The following is a 26919-nucleotide window of genomic DNA, read 5'->3' on the forward strand; positions in this document are numbered from 1 at the left end:
AAAGAGCAGGTCAAAGAGCCTAATATTTGAAACCATGTGGATTTGACATTACATGCAACCTGTTAAGTGCTAGCTAACCTGATAAACAATGTCGACATATTCCTTATAATCTCAAGTTGTTGAAGTAAATGGTAGCTTAATATGGTATCAAAGCTTTAATTCTTGTGCTAGTGGCCGCACATGAGTGAGTTGTCCAGCATTAACCAGTCTACTAAACTACATTGTCAACCTATTTCCTATAAATTTTAAGTTTTTGGTTAAATGGTAGTTTTAACATGATATAAAGCTTTGATTCATGCGCAAGAGGCTGCCCGTGAGGTGGGATGTCAAGTGTTAGCCAGTTTAATAAATATTGTTGACCCATTCGAGGTAGGTTTAACCTTGTAGGAAAATCGGTTGTTTAACACGAATATGATTTCAAACAACTAGATGTAACAGCTAGATTAGAAAGTGAAGTTCGAGTCTAGGTGAAGAAATAGAACTAGGTTTTTTTGTTTCATTGCTTTGAATCTTGGAAACAACCAGATGGTTGATGAACTGATAGGACTCTCAACTCATCATAGATGGTTGAGATGACAAGGTTTTGTTGGTGTAGCAATGGCAGTTGATCAAGATCTCTGGAGGAGTAAATTATTTTGGTATTGACCATTCTACCAATTGTATTTGATGAATTAGTCATTCATTTGGCTTGATTTTCTGCTCTTGATCCTTGTAACGGATCCCATTCTGTCATTGTGGGAGTCGAAAGAGTCAGTTTGAAAATTGTTTTTATAACTTTGGAACAGAAAACAGTTTTCTAATTTCAAAAGCAATTTTGACAAATTTTGAACTAAAAACATTGTTTTTAGTATTTGTTCTAGAAGGTAATTTTTAGAATAAATTTATTAGAGACTGTAACATAGTGATTTTAGGAAGTGTTTTTAATATTTCTAATACTTGAAAATTTTTATCATTCAAGTATTAGAAATATTAGAAACGATTATTAGAATCACTCCCAAATGTACTTTAAGGTGTTTTCAAGTGTTTCTTGTAAAATATTTTAAGAAACAATTGGAAACGTGGAGATCGTAGAATAGATCGAGAAAATTATTTTTCACATTTGAGTTCTCAAATAGAATTTTATTCTTAAAAACTTATTTTTAAATACTGTTTACAAGACATTGATTGTAACAGATCTTTTACCGTTGTTGGATCAATTTATATTCTTTATATTAATTTTTAAACATGTGAAAAAAAAAATCTTTAAAAAACATAGAAATTGTGGTCGACTTGAATTTTATTTTAATAAATTCAAATTTTGTGAAATGTAACCAATTTTTTTTTTTTTCAAATAATTGAGAACTTTAAATGGCTCTCACAAATATATGAATCTAATATTGAGAATTGTTTAGTTCATTAGTATTTTGATTAGGATGAATACAACATTTGAAATTTTATCTTTCATATCTTAGCATATAATATCCAATAAAATATGGTATATCATGTTCATATTTTACACAAAAAATAATAAAAAATAAAATAAAGTAGAAAAACATTTTGCATTTGAAAATTTATTTTTCAAAAATAAATAAATATATAAACATTATCTAAATTAATTTATAGTTTGGGAACTCTTTTGGTTATTCAGAACAAAAAAAAAAAGAAGTAGAAAACACGTTTGGTAATAAAAAAATTGCTTTTTGTTCTTAAAAACAGAAAATATGGTATTTTTAGATAATAATTTTTACATGTTATTTGTTGTATTTTGGGGGCAATTTTAAGAAATAATTATACAAATATGTAAAATGATTAAAAATAAAATATTAAATATAAAAATTATTTTTAAAACATATATAAAAACATTAAAAATAGGTTAAAAGCATTTTATATTTTCAAACATATTTTTATTTTACAAAAATCAGAAAACAATTTTCAAAATATGTTTTAAAAATTTAATTTTTAAAAATAATTATCAAATAGACCCTAAATTACAATTTTGTACACTTAATGCTAAAAATTGAAATTCAATTAATTTGAAAATAGAAATTTGCTTGGATCATAAAAAAATATTTCATTTTATTGTTTCATATTTTTTGGAAAGTTTTTTTTTTTTTTTAATGTATATATATATATATATATATATATATATATATATATATATATATATATATATATATATATATGTATATATATCTTTTATTTACCAATGAAAAAAATTACTAAAAAAGAAAGTAAATTGCGATTTTTTGTTATTCAAAAACTAGAAATTTACTTATATTTTTTTCAAATATCTTTTATTCTATTCCTTATTATCCTAATTTTTCATAAAAAAAAATAACCGAAGAATTAGATATAGAAAATGATGCAAAAGAAAATAAATAAAAAGATAAATATTGAAAAAGTGGTAAATTTATAATGAGAAATCAATATTCAATTTTTATGTTGTTTTTAGTTTTAATAATATTTTTTATTTTTCATTTAATTATTGATGATAAAAAAGAAAAAAGAAAAAAGAAGAAAAAAAAGAAAAAAATGGATTGCTTAGAAGGTCAAGACTCAAGTGGCCAAGTCTACATGATGATGAGGGAGGATTTTACCAAATCGGAAAACTCAAACCATTAGGACATGTTTGGCAACATGTTTTGAAATTAAGTTTTTAAAAATTAATTTTTTGATATATGTTGTTAAAAATAATTTGTAATTATTTTCAAAAATAAATTTTTGTTAGGGAAGAATAACATATAGTGTTTTTGGATTTATTCTCTATGAACTATTGTAATCAAAATATTCTAAAAATAATAATTGATAAATATCAAATTTATTCTTAAAAATGGTTTTTTGTTTTTTTTGTTTTTGTCGAAGCTTGTTAAAAATCAATCATTTTCTCCCAAGAAAGTTTCCAAACAAGCCCTAGGATTTCCTATGATAGAAAAAACACGTTAAAAGGCAAATAAAACCAAACCAAACATGCCCCTAAGACCTCTGCCTTGTCTACTAGTTTAATATTTGCAGCATGACTCCATGGTGTTTGAGAATCTGTAGATAATTCGAAGAGCCTCTCACTCCTTTCTACATGGTCTCTGAGCAATGGCAGCAGCCCTTTTCGCCAGAACCCTTTTGGAAATCGCTTGATTCGTTCCTCACTTGCCCTCTATCAGAAGCCTCAAATCTTCACCTCTTTCTTCAATGTGAGTGTCCCCATGCAACCTCATCTTCTTTTCGGGATTTTGCTATGGGTTTGGGCCTTTCCCAGGAATTGCTTCGTGGGTGTTGATTAATTTTGTTTGATTTTTTTTTGCTTGTTTCGACTGTTGTGTTGTTGCAGTGATTGGTTTTTCTGTGTGGGGTTTTGGTATTTGTGGTCTTTTTTTTTGTGTGAATTATCACCTAGTTGTTTTTGTTTCGATTCAATTTTCGCTCTCTCTATTGCAATCCTCACATCTTCACTTCTTTCTTCAATGAAACTCCTCCTCCAGTCAATCGTTCCCGGAATTTTATTCTGAGTAGGTTTCATATCCTGGAAATGATTCATGGGTATTGATCATATTAGTTTGATCTTTTATCTTTTTTCTTGTTTTGATTGTTGGCTGTTCCCATAACTAGTTTGTCGATGTGAATTTTTGGTTTTGTTGGTTGTAGGTGTGAAAAATTACTCCTTTTTTGGTAAGGGGTTGTAATTGAGTGGTTGTTTTGGTTTGAGGAGTAGGGTTTTAGTCTGTTGCTTGTGTTTTTTATGAGGGTTTTTCAGGAATGGTTTGATTTATGGGATGGTGTTTGTGATTCTTGTTGTTAAGAAATTTAAGTCACTCTTGTCATGTTGTACTAACATTAGTTTGTGGATTATTGCAACGTTCTTCATTCCTTTTTTGTATAGATTTATCAATCAAGTATTGTTAGTGCTGTTTATAAATTGGATTGTTTTTTTTCTTCTTTTGTGTTTTATGAAATAAATGTGAGGTTTTGTTTGATCAGTAATTATTGATTGTTTTGAATGAATACAAGGGAGTAAACATATTTACTTGGTTCTTGCTGTGTTTATATTAGTAAAAAATAAAATTTTTTTTGCAGGTGGCTGCAATGGATCTCCTTTGGAGGAAAATTAATGGTACAAAAAAAATGTCTGGTGTATTAACAAGCCCCTAACAAAAGGGGATGCATCTGCATTTGCAAATGTACTGATTTTATTGAACAAATACAAGGGAATAAACATATTTACTTGGTTTGTGTTGTGTTCATATTAGTAAATAAAATAAACTTATGCAGATTGGCTGCAATGGACCTCCTTCTGGAGGAAAATTAACGGTACAAAAATTATTTGCTTTATTGACAAGCCCGAACAAAAGAGGATGCACCCACATTTGCAAATTTAATGATTTTATTGAACAAATACAAGGGAATAAACACATTTACTCGGTTATTGTCGTGTTTATATTAGTAAATAAAGTAAAGTTATACAGATTGGCTGCAATGGAACTCCTTCTGGAGGAAAATTAATGGTTCAAAAACTGTTTGTTTTATTGACAAGCCCCTAACAAAAGGGATGTGCCCGCATTTGCAAATATGCTAACACATCCACACATCCAACATATATCCTATCCAGAGTTTTTTACATTTTCCTTTTCCTCATGCCTTTCCTATATGATTCCACACCAATGAAAAATCCTATCCTGAAAGTTCTCATCCGGAAAGTGACCTTTCTTTTGTCGACTACTTTGTCCAATAATGCCACTGTGGCTTCTCGTGACACCAAAATCCCCTTGGTTTTTCTTCATATTTGGCTTCTTACTTTCTCTAAGCAATGGCATCAGCCCTTTTGCAAGAGCACTCCCTAGCCACTGCTTGATTCGCTTCTCACCTTATGTCTATCATAACCTTGAAATCTTCACCTCTTTTTTCTATGTAAGTCTCTCCATTATGTCAAAATCTCGTTTTTGATAATCTGATAATCCTGTTTGTTTTCTTGGATTATCATTTTGGGCTTGGGTTTCTTTTTTGTTTAATAATGGTTGTAAATTTAGTGGTAATTTTTTTGTTTGAGAAGTGGAATTTGGTGAGTTGTTTAATGATGTTTTTTCATCAACTGAGTGATTTCATTGGTGATGTTTGTGATACTTGTTATATGCTGTACTTATATTATTTGTCAATTATATTTAATTTCTTCATTCTTGAATGGTTTCATCAACCAATAATAGTGGTTATAAATTGTTCTCTTTCCTTGTTGAATGATGAAATTAAAGTGGGGCTTCACAAATGGAAAGGGATAATGATATATAGTTGAGTATCATCATATTTGTATCAGTAAAATAAAGTTGTGCTCCTGCTGTTCTGGTAAATGTATAAAGACTGCCCTTTTTTAAAAAAAAACGACAATTTTTTTTAATAATTTGTTTTTGTATTTCAGTTTAGTTCATTATATTTGTAGCTTATTAGGGAAAGAAATTAGCTTGAGAGTTGAAATCATATTACTCATCTTAGGTACATCTTGGTTACGTCTTGGTTATGTCAAGTCATCTTGCTATTTCTTTTACGTGTTATTATTTCTTGCCCAAAATCTTATGTTCTGTTTTTTTTTAAAAATTTTTTTTGCAGAAGAGACCATTTTACTCACGGCCCAACGCTGTCTATTTGGTGTATAGAAGTTCTGGTTTTTCCACTTGTGCTATGGCTTCTTCAACTTCTGGGACAAGGTCTTCTTTTTCAACACAGTCTGTGTCTCCAAATGAACCTGTTGTTTCCGTTGATTGGCTCCATGCCAACATTAGGGAACCTGACTTGAAGGTACCTGCATCATGCTACTTCTATACTGCTGTGGGCTTGAAATGATCTGGATATGCTTATCATCAAGTGCTTAAATTACTACATTACATCTTCTCCAAAGCACAGAAGTTTCTAATAGTCCAATATTATATTTAAGAAAGAAATTATATCCACATTGCTTGCAGTGGAATCAAGAAACTGGTTTGGTCATCTTGCATGTTACCCAAGTTGGTGCAAATCTTTATCCACAGGCATATACTTTTGATCTGAGAAACATATTATTAGGGCCTTAAGGTTGACTCAATTTTCTCTGAGCTGGTTGCATTTTGACTTAGTTGAGTTGTCATGGTTTGTGGTTGAATTAGTTTGACAAAGTCGTGTAGGCTTATATAGCTTCTACTTGATTTATACCATTTCATGAGTTAGTTATCGACAGTTGACATGGTGTATGGAATTTTTAAGTGACATTTAATTAAAACATCATGGCATTAATGCTTGAGGATGCAAATGGGCTCAATCAATTTGATTTCTTCTCATTTAAGATTAAGTTGAGTTTAGAGTGGGTTCAAGCTAAGCCCAATCTTTGACCAAACTCAATTGGCCTTATTTAGGCTCTGGTATTTTCAGGTAAAAAAGATGAAACAGAAAAAATATTGAAGTCTGTCAAGAAGCAGATTCAGTACAAATCCCAATTACTGGGATCTGTCAGATAATAGTTTCAGAGGGGGTTTTTATTAATTATTTAGTAGATCATTCTTGGATGTGCTTCATTGCATTCTGAATTTTATCTTACAGTTTAGTTTAAACTAATAGGCTGAAACTTCTTCTATTCCTAAAAGCAACAAATAATTCGTTGATTCCTGAAAGAAGATGGAAAAACAGCAACAAGATAAAAACAAAGACAACACATCCTAATGGTTGTATGACAGAACCAAAGTGGCCTAGAGTTACAAAGGTCAAGGAAGCATCTACTCTCCTACAAAAACTTCTAGAATCTTGCTGGGCAATATATCTGTTGATTGGCTAGCCAGATGAGACATCCAAGTAGAGGAGCATCTTAACTTTGTTGATAAGTTGATGATCTTATTCAGCCAGTTGTCCCATCTCCAAGGTCCTTGTTTTTTTTTTTTGTGAGATCAGAATAAAGTTGTGGATGAATGATCTTCCACAAATAAATTGCTGAAGCCCAGAGGTAGCTCGATCTAAAGATTCTAGCAATGCTAGCAAACCTGCCGAGAATTTATGAAGTTTACATGATTGATTTCATATGGCATCTATTCCAATAGTAATAATAAAAAAATCATATGGTACCTATTTTTTCCTTCAATGATAGCTTAAGCCTACTTGCAAGTTTATTGAACTAAAGTACATCATGCTTATATTCTTTTAGATGCTTTATGCTGGTTATCATCACTTAATTTTATTTGTTTATTGTTCTTTTAGGTGTTGGATGCGTCCTGGTACATGCCAGATGAGCAGAGAAATCCACTTCAGGAGTATCAGGTGTACATTTTGATTTTACTTTGAACCAGTAGACCTCTGACACTGTCACTATTTTATAGTTTATTATATTAATTAGTTGGAATTTGGTCATTGTTATTATTTGATAAGGTCTTTAGATTAGTGATTCTTATAAGACATTCGTATTACTTCAATGTCTCAGCTCTAACTTCATTCTATTTGTTTAGTTGGGTTTTTTTTTTTAATCATTCTTTCTCATGGGGGTTGGGGGTTTTCAACAGGTTGCCCACATTCCAGGTGCCCTTTTCTTTGATGTGGATGGCATATCAGATCAAACCACAAATGTGAGATGCTTTTTCCTAATTTTTATATGTGTCTGTTCATTAGCACACTGGATTTCACATTTCTGGATTTTGCATTCCCTTGCATATTAACAGAAGTCTCTACAAGAGAGTTTGTGTTTCCCTTTTAAAGTGAAAAGGAAGGATGTATTTTATTTAAAGTGTTATTAAACTTCAGCATCTGTATCTATCAAAAAAAAAGCTTCAGTGTCTGTGGTTTATATCTTCAAAATATTGTAGAGTTTAAGCAAATCAATTTTATGCTTAAAGATAACTAGTTTTCCTATTGTGGCATATTAGTATGCAAATTTTAACAATGGATTTTTCAGGCAGGCTATAATCCTATACAGCAAGTTATGCTAGACTTTCTCTTTGAAGAAAATTACATTTACCTTCCCTGAAGTTTTGAATTGAAGACACATTCCCAAGCATTTTTCAGAGTAGTACTGATCTTTCCTATAGTTTGCTAACATTATGAAGAACCTTCTTAAATTTAGTTGAAATATTTTTATACCCTCACTTTGAAACACAAGTATTTAATAGTAAACTAGCAAAGGGATGTCCTTGATGATATTAGCAAACCATAAGGGAGTCTATATCTATTTTAGACATGTCCAGGCTCAAATTACAAGAAATCTTCAGGAAGGCTAGTTTAGCTTCCCCTTTTCTTTATTTATAACATTTGAAATCTTACATCCTTAACTGACTTGCATCAGTTGCCACACATGTTGCCATCGGAGGAAGCTTTTGCCGCTGCTGTTTCTGCCCTTGGTATTGAAAATAAAGATGGAGTTGTTGTTTATGACGGAAAGGGAATTTTCAGTGCAGCTCGGGTTTGGTGGTGAGTTGTGGAATTCATGTTAAGTGTTTTAGCATCATATCATGTTCCTTAATTATATTGTATTATTAGCTGATGCCTTTATTTTTGTTACTTGAATGAAAAGGATGTTCCGGGTATTTGGGCATGAGAGAATCTGGGTGTTGGATGGGGGCCTGCCAACATGGCGTGCATCAGGATTTGATGTAGAATCTAGTGCTTCTGGTGATGCTATTTTAAAAGCTAGTGCTGCCAGTGAGGCCATAGAGAAAGTATATCGCAGACAGGCAGTAAGTTCATGCTCTATTTCCTAGATCCTTGTATGAACTTTATTTAAATAAGCAATATTATCATCTTAATGTTCCATGTAGTTTATTTAATACTATGGTATATACCATCTAAAGTAATTTAGTGAGCATTGATAAGAGAATTAAAATTTCCTGTATTCTATATGATGTTAATCTTGCATTTGTAGCCTTGAATATTCATCCTTTGTTACTAATAAAAGAGAACTGATGTTACATTTAATTGAAGAGATATTAAAATTGTATAGGAAGATAGATATGAGCTTGTCTAGTACAAAGATAATGTTGTGGGGGTGCAAGGAAATTGATCTGAGGTTTGCTTGTGCGTGGACAATCCTAATAAGAAATTATTTCAATAACAGAAGCAATTTTGTGGACTTGTTTTCACTGTAAGCCTGCGTTTGCTTGTGTTGGACCAACTTCTGCATTTGGCCAGCTCCCTTTGGATTTCTTTGGTTGACTTCAATATGTAGCAGAAATTTTCTAGTGTTGCACCTTCTACTGGATACGACATATTCTTCTTGGAATTTTCTTACTGATTTCAACTGGTACGGAATATGTCACCAGTTAAGCCTTTTGAAGTTGCTTAAGACATTGTTAGGTTTCATGACTTCTAATGGATGTAGAGAACATTCTTTTCAGTTTGAAAAATGAAAGGGATCAAGGTCTTCAGTAGGATTTCCTAGAGGTCATATAGGTTCTTCTATGAAGGAGGCAAAGGTCTAATTTTCTTTACTCTCCTAATTTGGTGTGAAGGGGGATTACAAGGTTCGGGGCATATTGGGATTGAATTTACTTTGCGGAGACCACAATTATAATTCTTTAGAAATGAAACTCCAAAGCACATAACTTTCAAACTTCGAAAATTTTCAGGGGCATCATTACCCCCCTCAGCTTGCATGTAGCTCTGCTTTGCATTGATATCTGATTGATATCAAACGGTTGTTTTTCTTGTTTACGTTGAAAGTTATTTACCACCAACTACCTATTTAGTCACCAACCTTTTCTACATGAACCAATCTGTTACTCTTTTAAACAATAAAGTGTTTTTTTTCAACTGGTTCCCTTGAATTTTGGAATGACTGATCGTCCAATTGATAATTGATGAACAAGAATGCTTGATTAACATTGTTGGGGACTATACTTAAAATGTGCTTGTTGGACTGCTTCACTTGGATTATGTAAAACCTTTTCTTGTTTTTCACTATTCTTTTGGTGATTCTCTTTTAGTTCTTGGAAAGATTTGTATATGCTGTGTGATGTTTTCCTTATTCTGATGCAATTGACTTAAACCATTAAGAGGCAAAATGTTATTTTAATTAAGATATAGTTAATTCAATTGGAAGTTTGAACCTTGATTATTAAAATAGTCTAAAATGTTATCTTTTGCTGGGGTTAAAACTTCCAAGCCCTATTCAGTTGGATTTTCTTCTCTTTTCTTTTCTTTTTTCTTTTTTCTTTTTTCTTTTTTCTTTTTATATCCATGTTATTTTAGACTATTTTTCTGTTCATATTCTTATGGATTTTCTTTTTTTCCTTTTCCTTTTTCCTTTTTTGTTGTTTGTGTATGCAGGTTGGGCCAATCACATTTCAGACAAGATTCCAGCCACATCTTGTCTGGACTCTTGAACAGGTTAGATTTCTTCAACTTAATTAATCTTGTTTCTTTTGTAAAACCATAAAATTCATATTATTTTCATTCTTGAAAACAGTGCATCAGTTATGATTAAGATTTGTTGGTGGACCTATACATTGATCTTATATATCATTGTTGGTGGTAACATGAGCAATGATTGATAACCTAGGACTAGTTGATCACACTAATTTTTTTTTTCCCCTGACCTTTACAAACTCACACAACAAGATGCATGACCAGACGGATACGGCCAGTGTGCATGAGGATGAGTTTTTGTATCCATTGGAAATCCATGCCTTGATTTGAACTTATTTCTTTTTGGATTCCTTATGTTTTAAGTTTCTATTTTATTTTCATGTTTAAATTTGGTGATGGAGCCAATTGTGGCCAGAACTGCTCTTTTATCATGTTTAGGACTATGAATAAGCATCCGTTTGGTAGTGATTTTAGGAAGTATTTTTAACATTTTTAATACTTAAAGTTTTTTATCATTCAAGTGTTTGAAATGTTAGAAACGTTTTCTAGAATCACTACCTAACGCACTCTAAATCAGGTTTGGTCAGAAAAAGATGCATATACTTTGACATAGTTATGTTTGGAGATTATTGTTGTTATTATATTCTATTTTGGAAAGGAGTAACCAGTGTTATCAAAGGCGATCGCTTAGGTCGCCTAGGCCATTAGGCCAAGCAAGGTAGATAAAAGTCGCCTTTTGAAGACCTAGGCAAGGTGACTTCAAAGAGGCAACGTATAGGCAACGCTTAGGCAATCGCCTTGGGATAAGGCAATAAGGCATAGAGGCAGTTGCCTTTGACCATGAATTAAGATTAAACATACTTAGATTATAATTTCATTTGATATAACATTGGATTAAACAAAGTATAAGATAAAATATTATATTATCATAGAGATAATAGGATGGAGGGTTATCAATCTAGTCTTGATGAAATTAATGACAATTTTAATTTCAATAATGACTATGATGATGATTGCCTAAAGCTTCTCTATAATGTTCAATCTCTTATTTTTTTATTTTATTTGCTTTTTAGATGTTTGAAAAATTAGAATATACATTTAGATAGGATGAATATCTTTAAACAATATGATTTTTTTTATAATATGGGGTATAATATTTAACACTTTCAATAATTATTACTATTTTGTTAATTTTATAAGACATCGTGAGTGATGAAAAATTAATAGTGTTGATTGTTGAAGACAACACTTATATTGGTTGAATATCGAATAGGTAAATATATGTATATTTTTTTATCGCCTTACTATAGTTAGGCTATTGCCTTGTTTTTCGCCTTTCGCCTTAGGCTAAAAGGAGTCTTATTGCCTTGATATTGCCTTTTGCTTTTGACAACATTGGGAGTAATAGTTTTCTATTTCTTATTACCCATTATTTTAGGTATTCTTTGGACTCAATTAGACCTTAGCTGCCCTAATATTATAATAGACTCCATTGAGTTTTCCTTAGATTGACATTACTTCATCTATGGTCGTTGATTTGTGTTGGCATATGACAATAACATGCCCATCAAGTAGGAAGTACTCGTATCAACTACACTGAGAGCCCATTTGGGAGTAATTCTAGTTAAAGCGGTCTTAGTTTGTAGCATTTTTGTTAGTAGTGCTTCCATTAGAAACAAATTTAAGGAGAACCACTAAATGTTTGGATATAAATTTTAAAAAAATGTTTTGATAGTGTTTTTGGTACTATGTTTTATTTTTTTTAAAAAGTGATTTTTTGAGGAATTACCTCAAATGATTCTCCAGAATCACTTCAAACAATTCTGCAAATTTTTAGAAGTTTGTCAAACACTTAGAACACGTTTGGTAGTGATTCTAGGAAGTGTTTTTAATATTTTTAATACTTGAAAATTTTTATCATTCATGTGTTAAAAATGTTAGAAACGCTTTCTAGAATCACTCTCAAACGCACTATTAGAATGCATTTGGTAGTGATTCTAGAAAGTATATTTAGTATTTCTAACACATGAAATTTTTTATCTTTTAGAGTATTAAAAAAGTTAGAAATGTTTCCTAAAATCACTGCCAAACAGTCTTTTAATTTATGTAAAGAAGTACTTCCAATCATTAGGAAGCACTTCTAGCTCTTTCAAAATTACTCCTAAATACGAACCTAAAAAAAAAGACTCCTAATCACGCTTTGAAATTGGCTGTACTTTTGTCAGCATGTCTCATGGATTATTCTTATGAGCAGAATATCAAATTATAGGGTTCCCTTAGTCAAATAAATGGCCCTAAGATTCTTATTTCTTCGAACTCATTCTAATGCTCAAAATGAATCAACCTGGTTTTTTTGTGAGTCATTTTGAAAGTTCTGCTGAAGCTCCGGTTTTAAAATGGAAATGTCTAAATATTATATACTTTGGAGGAGAGAGAATTTGAAAGTGGTTTGTAATGCAACAAAAATGGAGCCATTCTGAGTAAATTTTCAGACATATTTACATATATTGAGGTCATGAATGGGTTTTATGGGATGCACACCCACAGGTGCTTGAGTTAGTGCATATTTGAGAAACCATAGAATTGCCAAATTGTGTTTGATGGTCAATTTCAAATAATTAGCCATGTTGTAAATATTGCCCTGATATCAGTGAATTCTGAAATATTAAATAATAATAATAAAGGAATGATTCAATATTTAAATTCATTACAAAATGGTATAATACATGTCCTCCTACACCCTTTTAAAGTAAATAAAGGTGAACCTGTTTGTGTTTGCCCATGTTGATCTCAGAGAATGCAAGGATTCTTTCTCAGTAGTTGTATGACATTCAGATTATCAATTTGGATAAGTTTCCTACTATAAAGATTCTGCTTTGAATACCACTTGTCAATTCTCTGTTATTAAGTTTACTTCCTCTGCTACATTTTTCAGGTTAATCAAAACATTGAGAACAAAACACACCAACACATAGATGCCAGATCAAAGGCCAGGTATTCTGTATTCCTATTTAATGTTTTGTTGTCTTAAGTGCTGATGTATTTGTTAATGGATGTGATCTTTATGTTGTTGTGAAATACAACTGGAACTTAAATACAAAATGGTATCAATTCTCAAACTTCAGTTTTTTTATTTCTTTGTTTGGTCTACAATATGCCTTTTGTAGTGCTAATCGAGACATGTCAATCTTCAAGGGGAAATTAAGAATATGGGTGTGTTTGGACATGTATGGGAATATATATTTTTTTTAATTAGCATCAGGAGTTAATCATTGCAAAAACTTCAGCATGTCTCAAGAAACGATGATTAAAAGAATATAATTGATTTTTTTTTTCCTTTTTTTCCTTCTTATTTGCCTTTTGAAATTCTAAAAATGATCTTATGCATGATAAGAAGAAACTCATTTCCAGGGCTAGGGTGAGCCGTGTGGTGTGTAAAACAAAATGGGATGATTTTATTCCCACTAGATGTCCAATCTCCAAGTAATAAGTGAAATGTGCTTGTCAATCTTGACTAACAAGGTATATGTGCATACAAGTGTTTTACTAATCTATAGATTATCAAGAGGTCTAATTTATTGGGTGTTTGCTATAGGCTTTGGATCCTGCTCATATCTGACTTCCTAGTACTGTATAAAGTTGATTGTTTGGCTAATTGTTTTGAGGTGAATTATAACTAACTTATTAACTGCTACATGAAAAGGAAAATAATCCCAGACCTATGAATTTTAGAAACAAAACCAAATCCAAGTCCAACTGTTTATGTTTCATCCATAGCATTGTTCCGACTGCCAATATAAGAAACTTATTTGGTGAGATCTGATTTCCAATTATCCTTGGAGACATGCTATAAAATTTGAATGACACATGGCCCTTGTGCAAGGATGACATGCACAAACATAAGATATTATCCCAACTATAGAAAAAAATCTGATGCCTATTTTGTGGTCAATTTTCATGATTAAGGTTGTTTCCATCTATAAGGTTTTCCCTTTCACCAAATTGGTGTTGTTAAGATTCTACTTTACAGCTTTGAACCATTCATCCATAAAATGTTCTTTAGTAGCTGGAAATGGAAATCTGGATTCCTAATGAGGAAATTTTTTATAAAATAAGAATCCTGAAAGAAGATAGATCCATTTATTTTATCAAACTCATCTCCAATTTGAAGGTGGTTTTATCTTCTTGAAGGTTTGATGGGATTGCACCAGAGCCTCGAAAGGGAATAAGAAGTGGACATGTCCCCAGCAGCAAGTGCATTCCCTTTTCCCAGGTAAAAAGATCAACTTCTCATTCAACACCTATTTTACTGTGGAATCTTGAAGTGTTCATATTACTTCCAACTCTTTGGTTGTTGCCCCTTTTATCAAACACTAACTTTTAAACTCAAGGATGCAGTTGAACTCCCATGTGAATTATACTAGTTCCTTTTTGATTTCACATGAAATTTCATTTGAGACAAATTCCTGAGCTCCTTGGTTCTTTTTCCTTTGAATTGTTCTGGGGTTTTCTTCTCACTTCCATTGGTGGATCAATATCCATTTTCTTTAGGACTCACCATCAAATTTAAAGGTTTTTAATTATTAAACTCACCTATTTGTTAGTTTTCAAACACCCAGAAAGTTTTGTACAAGCAGGATGGATACAGATGGATTCCCTCTCTTTATCCATCTTTCCAGAGTTTGAGAATGTATTCAGTGAACAGATACAGAATAAATGGAATTATGTCAGCTGTTACAATCTGTTAAATGATTGAAGGAAAATGTAGGCTAGGGCATGAATGAGGTTTGAACATCTTTAAAGTTGGGACGAAATGTTGCTTGATTTCATTGTGTGGCTCAAAGTCGGATGTTGAGTCATTTGAAATGTTAGTCTGTTTTGCAGTGTTGTGGGAAGTGGAAACTTACCCACTACCGACTGAAAAGAAGCAGAAAGGGAAAAAAAGAAAAAGAAAAATGAAGGCACTTACCAATTACCATTATGGATTTCAAACCTGTGAAAAATGGGTTTGAATTAGGTTGCAGTATGTATACGCATGTGTGTGTGTTTTTGTGTTTTCTAATTACACTGTTCTAAATATATAACACAGTAATTGTTGAATTGCAGATGTTGGATTCTTCACAAAAACTCTTACCTGCAGATGAGCTTAAGAAACGATTTGATCAAGAAGGCAAGAATTCCTCTCTCTCTCTCTCTCATTTGCTACCTTATGGAGTAACCAAAAAGTCTGTCCTTTTGGGCACTGACTCAGCTGCAGTGGCCCTATATGGACTTGGGGATATGGCATGGAAATTCTCAAACATATGACAATGGGAACACACCTTTACGTGCTTGCTAGTGAACGTTTTATTTGGACGCATAGTTATCTTTGTGGTTGAGTTTGTGCATGTAAAGGAGAAACTATGTAAAGCAACATTCCAAGACATCTTCCTTGTTCCAACTTATTAAATATTTAAAAAACCTCACCATCCATAGTGATCATGAAAAGATTAGGGAACCACGAACCCATCCACCCCTCCCGAAACACCCCAGGTTCAGCTTCTTTTTTCAGACTTTGAATGGTACTTATCTGTTCATAATCGCCTTCTAGAGATCCAAACCAGAGCTTTCATTAACCTTGGGGATCCATTCACCACCTCTTTTTGCATATCTCAGTAGTAAATCTTCATAACTATTTGTACATTAGGGTTATATTATTTTTCAAAGGAAATCTTATACCCAAACCGTCTGTGGTTTTGGGTATAGGCACCTTACTCCAGTCCTATGAACTCTTGGCTTGTACCCACCCAAAGAAAATCCCTTAAAAATTTTCCAACCTTGAACAAACTGAGAGGACACTAAAATGAGAAATCAGCTGACTGGCGACTTTCTAGCATGATGGATTGAAGTTGTCTCACTTCATTTGAGAGTCAGGTGCTTTTCCACCAGGGTCTCCTCTCTGTGTTCTTATTTGCTTCTCCTAAATCACTGTTGTGTTATAGGCCCCAAAGTGAAACCAAGAGAAGTAGAAGCTTACCTACCAACACCAAATATTTGACACGAGGTTATCCACTTGTTTCCTTCCTCCCAAGGGGATCAATTTGTTCTTGCACATACTATTTATCTTTAAATCCAAAACAACTTCAAAACCAAACAAAATGCCTATAAGATTCGAAATTTGCATTTTACATCACCATGGATTATAGATAGGACTAAGGACTACTCCCTGCTTTCTTCATTTTCACACCACCATCAATGGCCATTTGATAATCCCATTCAAATTTTCCATAACCAAATAAAAGGTATAGCAGGTAGATAAGCCATCTAGAATGTTCTGAAACCTGTAACATGTCCCATTAACCAACAACGAAAATGATGCTGCAAAGAATTCAAAACTGCGACTACCTTCTCTGCTACTCCTCTAAGCTCACCTTCTAACTGAAGCACAAGTGCTGAATAAGCACATTCATGGTCCTTTTACACAGCCAATTAACAAAGCGAACCTGGTACTCCGCTTTGCAGCCTAGAATCAAAATGCTAGTTGGCTGTAAGCCTGAATCCCAACATTTGCATCTCTTCCCTTAAGCCGAACAACCTCGACTACCTTCATCAGCCTTCCAACTCCTCTTTCAAAATGGAATTCAACTTGCATTTGCAATAGTGGAAAGAGCATTTTATCCCATTTTACTGCCTTCCCTTTGCACCACCATCATTCTTACTGGATCAGGTTGGTGCTAAAAAAGGACATCTTTGGTTTATGATCCAAGAATGCTCTTGTTCTTTACCTATCAAAAAAAAAAAAAAAAAAAAGATCCAAGAATGCTCTTGAATGCATCTAGATTTTTTATTCATTTAGTATTTACTTGACAGAAATACAAAAAACCTAACCATATATTCTTCTGCAGGCATCTCTTTGGACAGCCCCGTTGTGACTTCTTGTGGCACTGGTGTAACTGCTTGTATTCTCGCATTGGTAATGCTCTCTTCTTTCTTTTTCTGACATTTACACCAGTTCATTTTCTCCGAGAAGTTGATTCCAACCAACAGTTTTTACATTTGTTGCTCCCTGTGTTCTAACATTACACCGCAATAGATTTCTGAAAAACGATGGCATAATTTGTCAAAAATTTCTGTATCTATATGTACACTCACATTGCTGTATCTAAACTATATCTATGAGTAAGAAATCTTTGGTGGCTAATGGTTCGCCTGGAACAGACTGACCTTGGGAAAAAATGAGTCTCATGCTGATTCTTCTTTCAGGGTCTGCATCGTCTTGGGAAATCTGATGTTACTGTCTATGATGGCTCATGGACTGAATGGGGAGCTCACCCTGACACACCCGTCTTAACTTCTTCAGCTTCATCTTAAATATTAATGCAATACCATCAAGAAGCTTGCTGGGTAGCTGCTCAGCATGAGGTTTGGCTTGTCAGTACTCCCAGATTGTGATGAAAAAGGATGTATTTAAGACTGTTGAACCATTTCTCTCAGTTATTTTTGGTTTTCTAATTACAGTTGCTGGAAATTGTGATTGAAAGAATAATAATTTTGAATTTGGAGCATAGAAGCTATTTATCTGGGTTTTTTTCTTCTCACTATTTTACCTGGGCATTAGTACTGAATGTTGTGATGATAGTGATGAAAATGGGTGAAACTCTTAATTGGTTTTCCCTCAAGAAAATTACAGAAGAAAAGAAGAGAAAATTTGGTGCTGTTTGGATTTTTTCTTGGTATTTGGACTGAATGTTGTGATGATTGTGATAAAAAAATGGGTGAAACTCGTAATTGGTTTTCCCCCAAGAAAATTACAGGAGAAAAGAGGAGGAAATTTGGTGCTGTTTGGATTCTCTGTTTGGATTTGGATGAGTGGAAAGGAAAGAAAATGTGAGAGAGAAATAAAAAGGTAAATTTAAATTCAATAAATTCGTTCTTTTATAAAACTTGTTTCAAAAACTTAAATTTTAAGAAAATATCATATCTTCTTTTATGTAAAATTAAGAAAACATAAATAATGAAATTGTAAGTGTGATTCTTCTTTGAGCTTTTGGGGTTTTTATTTACCAATATAGCAAAGTTTCAAACAAAATTTTAAAAATAATAATTTTTAAAACTATTTCTAGTTGATGTCACTTGGAAGTCTTTATTTACTTGGGTTTAATTTAATTGAAATAAATTCGTATCTTAAAACCATGATTTTAAGCTTACAATTTTGTCTACGAGACATGATTTTCATATATCTATATAATAATTTTATATTTATGATGAATTATAAAAAAAATCAATATATTTATATATGATAGTACAGTCGACTTTATTTGGGGATCTAACTACTATGCAAACTATTATTTTTTAGTTTTATTATTTATAAAAAAAAAATGCAAAATGGTCATAATTATTTTTTTAGATTTTTCTTTATATTTTTAATGTTGGTACATGACCAATAACGTCTTTTTCAATTAACTTCCTCTAAACAAACGATGAGTATACTTGCAAGTTACAATAAAGTGTGTCTAGATGGTTTTTTCGAACACACCCCTCTGAATCTTCAATTAATTTCTAGAAGAGACGGGTAATAGTTTTTTTAGGGAGTTTTTAAAATATCTAAATTTGATATCGGATGACTTTTTATTTTGACAGCGTTGTATCGTTTTATATGTTTCTTTAATTTCTTAAATGTTAATAATTGGTCTTGTAAATAATGACTTTTGGACTTAAAGTGAGATGTTTATGTTCATAATTATTTTTGACATAATAGTTTGGTACATTTATCACTTGCATAATGAATATGTAACACTTTACCTATCTAATACTTGAACGAGAGAGAAGCTCACATATAGCCGGAGAGACTCTAATATTTTGTAAAAGGGTAAAAGAGTTATTTGATTAAAAGGATTTTTGAAAACCCAATTTTTGAAATTTGACCTTCCATACTTTATTAGTCTTATTTGGACAAAAATATTCTCATTATTTTATTATAAAAATAGTCATCACTTTTAAAATTTATATGTAAATATTTGACATAATAAATAATATTTATGTCAAAAATAGGTTATTTAACAAGAAAAAAAAATGAGAATGGTTAAATTCATAATTTGAGAATTTTTTAATCCCTTTTAATCAAATATTTTTTTGTAAAATCTAATTTTCATAATTTTCTTCGATATTTTGGTAAAATCAAATCATCTATTACATGAATTTTCGATCTTTACATCCAAATTATCCTATCAGTTTGGATGAGTGATTACTCAATGAACAGGAAAACGGTGCGTTTTGGGGAGGCTCAAAAGAGAACGACGTCGTTTCAGGAAATCGTGTTGTTTATACCAGTCTCAGCCCCTTTGACCGCAGGGTCAGCATAGTGGAGGAACCAAATCGAAGGAAGAGCCCTAGGGTTTTACAGACGTACGCTCACAACCCTTTCCTTCTTCGATTTACCCCTATTTGGTTGCTGAGAATGTCGGAAAATGAGAAGAATATCGAAAAGTCAAAAATTTTTATTTCAGATTTTTTCTCTGCTTGCCAGAATGGCATAAATATGCGATTTTCAATTCTATTTCATTTTTTTTTTCTTTTGCTTCAGTTTTCTCGGCATCCAAACAAAGCTCTAGAGCTTTGATTTAGCTGATTCACTAAAGCATAAAATAGGAGCGTAGTTATGTACGATCACTGGAACATTGCAATTAGGTTTTTTTTTTTTTTTTTTTTTTTTTTCTTCCTTTTGGTTTTTCTTGTGATTGGAAGATTATCTAACGGTTTGGCTCTATGGTTGTTTTTGCAAATTGAAGGCAATGGCGGGATCAGGGAGTTCAATGTTGTATTCCTTTCTTCTATTTGTTGTGATTCTTTCGCTTCAAGAGATGTACAGAGGAAAATTGGCGTCGTCCGAGTTGTTTACCATACTCGGAGGCTTCATCAGCTCTCTCATATTTCTTGTTTTGCTAACTGTGAGTTCCAGAAAGCTCTACATGGATATCATATTTCTCTTATGATGTGTTAGAAGAACAATTTCATTTACTTACGATAAAAGTTAATTCGTGTTTATTTCATATGTCTTTAAGCTTTCATAATGTACTCATGGAAGTTCGGAAGATCGGGTTATAGAGCAAAATGTGCATGTTTTCTACATAATAATTATTTTCCGTTGTAATCATTTGTTGTTTTCAAAAGTCTTGCTCAAAATTTGTAGCATCTTCAAATTATTCTGTTCTTTGTGAGAAAGTCGTCGGAATGAATTTTGTATAAAATTACATGTAGCAGTGGCATTTGAATCCCTTTTCAAGTGATGGGCATGAGTGTTATTTTTTTATCTCTGTTTCGATACTATATGTAAAGCAATGTGTTAGAGTGTTAAGGATTTAAAAACACGTGTGACTCTTTATCATGGTGGTTGTGATACATAAATATAGGTCGCAAATATAGATCGTGTGTACTTTGGTGCACCCTATTTCAAGCACTTATATATTCTCTCTTTATGCCTACTACATACTACATACATACATGCATACATAAGAATTTTCAGAACATGTTGCAATCTTGCTTTCTGCAAGCAGAATTTCCGTTTCTTTGCTTTCTTCGTTTTGTTGCTCAAGTGGTTATCTTATCAGTTTGCATTGGTGAACAATAGTTCTTGATGCTTGGCACTTATTGTTTTGTTTTTGGATGTTACATGATCATAAGTTATAACTCCTTTGTTGCACTTTGTAACATTTTTTAGTTGTCTGCCAAGACCTACTAATTCATCTTTTTTTAGTGTATGATTAGCAATGATTAGATTAAGCATGATAATTTGCTTTCATTTGGTTTCTCCCTTGCAGTTTATTGGGAATATCCAGGAAACTTGTGGCATGAGGACAGGGTGGGGTGCTGGTAAGTACACCTTGGTTTTACATATTTTGCTTGTTTATTTTGTTTATTGTTATCTAAGGATATGGCATTATTTAAGTCCAGTACAACAGATAAAGAAGGGGAAAGCAATGCCCAAATTGAATATGCAAGTTCTGCTTTGATTTGTTTTGTAGTGCTCTTATAAGCCTTATGATTATTGAGGGTGGACCTTTTCCCCTTTCTTTTGGGTCACATGTGCAAACTTGTAGTATGAGATTTGACTGTTGTGGGGAGCATATCTTAGGCTTCTAACTAATTTTTGTGTTTTTTAAGTTTAAAGATGTCAGGATCAACTCCTGTTAATTCGATTCTCTTGTTTACTTGAATATTAGGTCCGCTTTGCATATGGTCTATTTGAACTCTTTTCTATGCCTCCATCTTTTGTGCACTCCATCTGTTCCTCAACTTGATCTTCCAGGAGAGTTGGAATGAGTAGCTTCTATCCATGATTGGGAAGAATTCAATTTCGTTTATTAAGTTGTGAAGATCATTGATCATTGATTCATAGCCATAGCCTCCTAGTGGATTTGGAGATTTTTTCAAAGCTATGGCACATTGCTCTGTTGCAATGTTGGTGATCATTGATTCATAGCTGTAGCCTCCTAGTGGATTTGGAGATTCATTCAAAGCTATGGCACATTGCCCTGTTGCAATGTTGGTTGTTACTGGTTGCAATACCAGGTTTCAGGACTGGGGAATCATTTGGTGAGCATGTGTAACATAATAAGCGAAATAAATGTTGGCCAGTAGATTCAAGAAGCGTCCATATAATGTTCTCATTCACTGTCTTGATGTTCGTTTTATGAAAGATCTTTGTAGCTATTCTATTTATTGCATATTGGCATTTGTTATTTGATTGGAGTGCCTGGTCAAAACGGTTCTTTAAATGATTTTATACACATGCATTATCTTCCATGCCTGAATTACTTCTTCACATTCTTTTTTGCTACCGGGACCCGATAAACTAATGATTGTTTGAAGATCTAATGCATATAGGAACTCTAGATCTATTAATTAGTGCCCCACCAGGTCAGCAGCTTTATGGCACACAGATTATTACTGCTTTGCAGTATAAAGCAAATTGATCTAATTTTTCCTCTTTGCAGTTATATTAGCGGAAGCAGTTGCTCTCATTGCTGCCAGCACTGTCCACCGAGTTTGTATTACGACATGGTAACACTAATGCTTGGTCATGATTTCAGTTTTTCTTGTATATAAATTCATGCTTCATAGAATTCTATGAATTTATTACTGGTAACAAGTAGTTTTGTTGGTTGGTTAATGGGTCACATTTTATTCATGAAATAGGTTGGATTGATACCTTTATAAAATCTGTTCCTGTTTAGGTTGAGAAACATTGGTGGGCAAGTGCTCGATAATGATTATTAAATAGCTTGAACTGAAAGAAGCAGCATGGGTATCCAACTTTTAGGAGTGGTAATCTGAACATATTCACCCGCAATGGTGCCTGACAAGCAACTCAGGCAGTGAGCTGCTTTCTTTTGAACTGGACTTGTTACCTTGGGATTTGGTAAAATGATTGCCTTTTAGTTCAATCCAGTTAAGCATCCAGTTACCATTGAACTGGCAAAGGGTTAGTTAATGTTAATTCATACAATCAAAGATAAAAGGAAATTTGAGGAGCTCAGACTAGGGAGTTTGGACATTGGGCGAAAGTAAATTCATTTTATCTTGTTTTTTAAGATTCAAGAGACTCAATTGCATCCCTTTATTGTATCACTCTGGGGGAAACTTTGTCAAGGAAGTGTCATTCTAGTTAATGTATCTAAAAAAAGGGCTGGGGAAAGAAGCTGGTTTCAATATCTAATGCTGGATAGGGAAATGCATCAGGTTTTTTTTTTGCTCTTGCATTTCTTGGGCATCTCATAGGCTCATGTATATATATATATATATACACACACACACATGAGCTTTTTAGAAAAATTGGTGTCTAACATGTTATCAGAGACTCGTTTGATAGGAGATCATGTGTTCGAGCCTCACCACATGATATTTGTTTCCCCGATTTACTAAGTCCATTTGTAAGCTCAAAAGAGAATGATTATAGTTGTTTGCCTATGGCTTGTGCGTCTCTCCATGTGTGGGTGTGGAGTCGCACGTGAGGGAGGATGTTAAAAGAGCTGTTTCCTGTGCTAAAACGCATTAGGAATGTTAGAGCATACTTCAACAATCTTAATCTTAAATTTTTCATGGCTCTCCTTCCCCTTTAAGCTCTTTCTTCTCTCTTCTTTCCCTCTCACCATGTAAGCCTTCAAACCAAAGCTTTCTTCAAAGCTTTTCTTCTCTTCATTGTAAGATATTTCGTTTCCCTGTTTCTCCTTATTATAAGTATGTTTTTCAAGTTGTGTGATTTTCAAGTTATGTAATATAAAGTTTGATGTTCCTTTCCTTTAAATTTCTTTATTAAATATCTTTGTGTATTTTCCGATTTCTCTTATTTGATTTTGAGTTTGACATAATTTATGTTTTCATTGCATATTATTTTGTCCTGGGTGTCTATGGTATCAGAGCCACGAGAAGGGAAGTCGGGGTTTATTTTGAGTTTTTAATCTATCCTAAGATAAGTAGCAGTCTGCCTAAGTGCGATCCTTGCCGGGTTGAGCCCGTGTTAGGTGTTTTTAGGGTTGTAAAAGGGTTAGGGTGATTACTCACTAGGTTTTTCAATCTGCTATTAGGCTCTAGATTAAGACCTTAAAATGAGTTCGATTTTTAGAACTATGTCTAAGAAATCCACAGATTCTCAAGATGCTGTAGTAAACAGTGAAAAAATCAATTATCCTAAAACCCAAAATGATTTAGATGATTAGAAGTTACCCAAGGCGTCTAATCAAGAAATTTATAAGAAAGGAACCTTTACGTTCTTTACAGACTACACCATTAATTTGAGCGTGACTACAACTGAGGAGCTTGCCTCAATAAATAGCTGAAAAAAGGAATCTTAAACAGTACAAAGCAGTGGATAGAGTACTGTTTGCTTTTTGACTTTTGTTGTGAATAGTGAATTAATAGTGAACAGTAAAACAAACTTTTTACTATAGCATTATAGACTTTTTGACAAACGAATCTCACGTTCGGCGGAGTATTGATGGCTAACAGACTGCTTTTGAACTGTGGAATCACATGCTGGAGACAATTATGCTTTTGGTGCTGAAACTGCTTAAAGCTTGTCGGTGGAGTCATGAGAAGGCTTGAATGAGTGCTTAATGTCCATATGACTAAAAGAGCTTTATTTTGCTTTCCTTACCGGAGGGAGAACACTCTCGCAATCGTCACCATTATCCTGGAGGTAGTTTGTAGTAGAATCATCTGATTCAACATAAGAGTCATCTTGGGAAAATCTTGAGCTGCTTTTGTCAAGAATTCTCTGAAATTCTTGAGGTGTTTTTGCTACTGCGGGCATGGCTTGGAGTTGTTGCTTCTTAAGAAGAAACTAAGACATATCATCAAAGGTTGAAGCTTGTGTAGGGTGCTTAAGAAAATATTGGTTTACTGCTTGCAATGAGGCATCATTTTTTAGAGCGTCCCACTATTTAGTCTAGAAAGTCCTTCCAAGGGCTGGAAAGGCTGTAGATTCATCCACAATAATTATATAGTCCCATTAGACTATCCAAGCAAGGCCAAATTCACTGAAAAAGAACAGTAAAGGGGGAAAAGCTGAAAGTTCTTTGAAGGTAACAAAAGAATTTTGAGTTTGTTTTGAGTTTTGGGAGAATCAATAAGTCCACCAATTGTGGAACCAAAATGGAAAAGAAGGGAGCTGATGCTTGGATGGAAAATAGCAGTCGGGGTTTGTTTTGAGTTTTTAATCTATCCTAGTGATTATATATATATATATATATATTGTTGACCCGAATCCTATGAGTTAAAACTTTTAGGAAAATTGGTTGTCTTTTTCTCTCTCTGTTTATAATCAAGTCAAATAAAATGAAGTATTTTTTTATGTTCATTGTTAGAAATGATTCAGTCGTCTTGTTTATTGTGGCAACTACATTCACATAAGAAATGTACACATGTCAATAACATACTGATGTTCTTGTCTTCTTATGCAGTTTCCTGTTCTCAGCTGGACTACTGTACGAGCTTAACAAGCTTTCAGGAATGATGCTTTCCAAAAGCGAATCCAAATCGAGAAGGTATTGACTGGAATACAATGCTTTTACATAATAGGATGAGAATCCTTTCAGAGTTTGTCATTTATACTCTTCAAGTACCATTTCATGATGACATAGATATTGTCTATGAGCGGGAAAGTTAGCGAATTTTTTGATATGGATGTTTACGATTTAATATTATTCGACAGAAGTTTCTTTCATTTTCTTGTTGAGGTAAGAAGATTCTCTTGAAGATGGATATGAATTTATGTTTTCATGTGTTTCGATTTTGATCTACTTAATGAGTATCATCTGCAGACTTGAGTCCATGAAATGAGAAGTGACTTACAAGAAAGTAATCAACCATTGATTTCAATATCTTTCTTGTTATAAGCTATCTACCAAGTCTATAACACTCAAAAGTTTGATGGAGGCTATAGCGAAATCAAAGCTTGATAGGCTTTGTTTTTAATTAAAATTAAAATTATGTTATTATGTTCATTGGTATAAGTTACCAAGCGGCCTAGGCTGCAACTTGGGCTGGATGAACGAATTGGGTTTGGAGCTGGGGTGAGCAAGATTTGAATATCGATTAAAAAAGTATTTGGGGTTAGTGCGTTGAATGTGATCCTGGCCTCCCGGGTCGTTTGCTTTTCCCGGTCATTTGTTGAATGTTAGGCCTGAATGATGAGCACATTTATTGCCTCTCGAAAATACACGATTCCTAGGAATGTGAAAATGATACAACAACTTAAAAAAAATATTTATTAAATAAAATATGACACTTTTTAAAACTATTTCCTTATCTATCACTTTTTTAACAAGTAATTTAGTTGAATTTTGAAGTTATCATTTAAAAAGATAATTTTTATATTTAACTGAAGTTAGAACTTTTAGAAAATTAAAAGTTGTTTTTCAAGAGATAATTTAGTTGAATTTTGAAGTTATAAAAAGTTTTAATAATTGAATGTTAGATTTTAATAACTGTTTTTTAAAACTATTATTTTTTTTAAAAAAAAACTAAATCCCACAATTCCCTTTTATTTCCTTTTAAGTTTAAGTTTTCAACAACACATGAGGTATAAATAATTAATTTTTTATTTAAAATTTTTTTACACTTTTATTTAGAATATAAAATTTTACAATTTTATTTAGAAGCTTTTATATTTTATTATCATATAAAAATTTAAAAAGAGTTATCGAGATATAATGAATTTTATATATTTAATAATAAATTAAATTGAATTTGAAAATAAAATAATTGAATTAAATTTATTAATTAAAGTTTCATTATTTTTACTTTTAAAAATAAATAATAAATAATAATTTTTTATTCGGTATATTGATGGTTACAGAAAAAAAATCAATATTCTTTATGTATATCTATCCGTAAAGAACAGAAGATAAATATTTTTTATACATATTTATATAAACATGCCGAATTTTGATTTTTAAACTGAGAAATTATCTCTATTTTGTATCAATCAGAAAAATGCTAATCTAGTAGACTTTCCCTGGCTTTTTCACCTTTTAAAATTTTGCTAAAATTTTAAAAATAATTTATTCATATACTCATAAACTACATTGAAAATTTGAAATTTTCTAATCCATAACTATGTAGAAATCCCTAAAAATCAATAAAAAATTTCCTTTCATCAGTAAATTTTAA

At 32.4% G+C, this 26919-nt stretch overlaps 2 protein-coding genes across 3 annotated transcripts; both read left to right on the plus strand.

The window, feature by feature from the left end:
* The first annotated feature begins 3014 nt into the window (after window positions 1-3014).
* Window positions 3015-17852, plus strand: LOC117909424 (thiosulfate/3-mercaptopyruvate sulfurtransferase 1, mitochondrial). The gene is made up of 12 exons (XM_034823469.1): window positions 3015-3167; window positions 5569-5757; window positions 7180-7239; window positions 7479-7541; window positions 8255-8379; window positions 8483-8645; window positions 10234-10293; window positions 13208-13266; window positions 14464-14545; window positions 15379-15442; window positions 17157-17224; window positions 17515-17852. Exons 2-12 carry the CDS (start codon window positions 5641-5643, stop codon window positions 17620-17622), a joined length of 969 nt encoding a protein of 322 aa, XP_034679360.1. The 5' UTR covers window positions 3015-3167; window positions 5569-5640; the 3' UTR covers window positions 17623-17852.
* A 1697-nt stretch (window positions 17853-19549) lies between these two features.
* Window positions 19550-25533, plus strand: LOC117908427 (keratinocyte-associated protein 2). Of its 2 annotated transcripts, none has more exons than XM_034822006.1 (5): window positions 19550-19656; window positions 20040-20198; window positions 21069-21120; window positions 22245-22311; window positions 25209-25533. In XM_034822006.1, the coding sequence occupies exons 2-5, from the start codon at window positions 20043-20045 to the stop codon at window positions 25297-25299; spliced, it is 366 nt and encodes a 121-aa protein (XP_034677897.1). In that variant the 5' UTR covers window positions 19550-19656; window positions 20040-20042; the 3' UTR covers window positions 25300-25533. The 2 variants fall into 2 exon arrangements, with proteins under 2 accessions (XP_034677897.1, XP_034677898.1); XM_034822007.1 differs by lacking the exon at window positions 19550-19656 and adding an exon at window positions 19788-19911.
* Window positions 25534-26919: the final 1386 nt, after the last annotated feature.

This window comes from Vitis riparia, chromosome 19, assembly GCF_004353265.1.
Source record: "Vitis riparia cultivar Riparia Gloire de Montpellier isolate 1030 chromosome 19, EGFV_Vit.rip_1.0, whole genome shotgun sequence".
Taxonomy (NCBI): domain Eukaryota; kingdom Viridiplantae; phylum Streptophyta; class Magnoliopsida; order Vitales; family Vitaceae; genus Vitis; species Vitis riparia.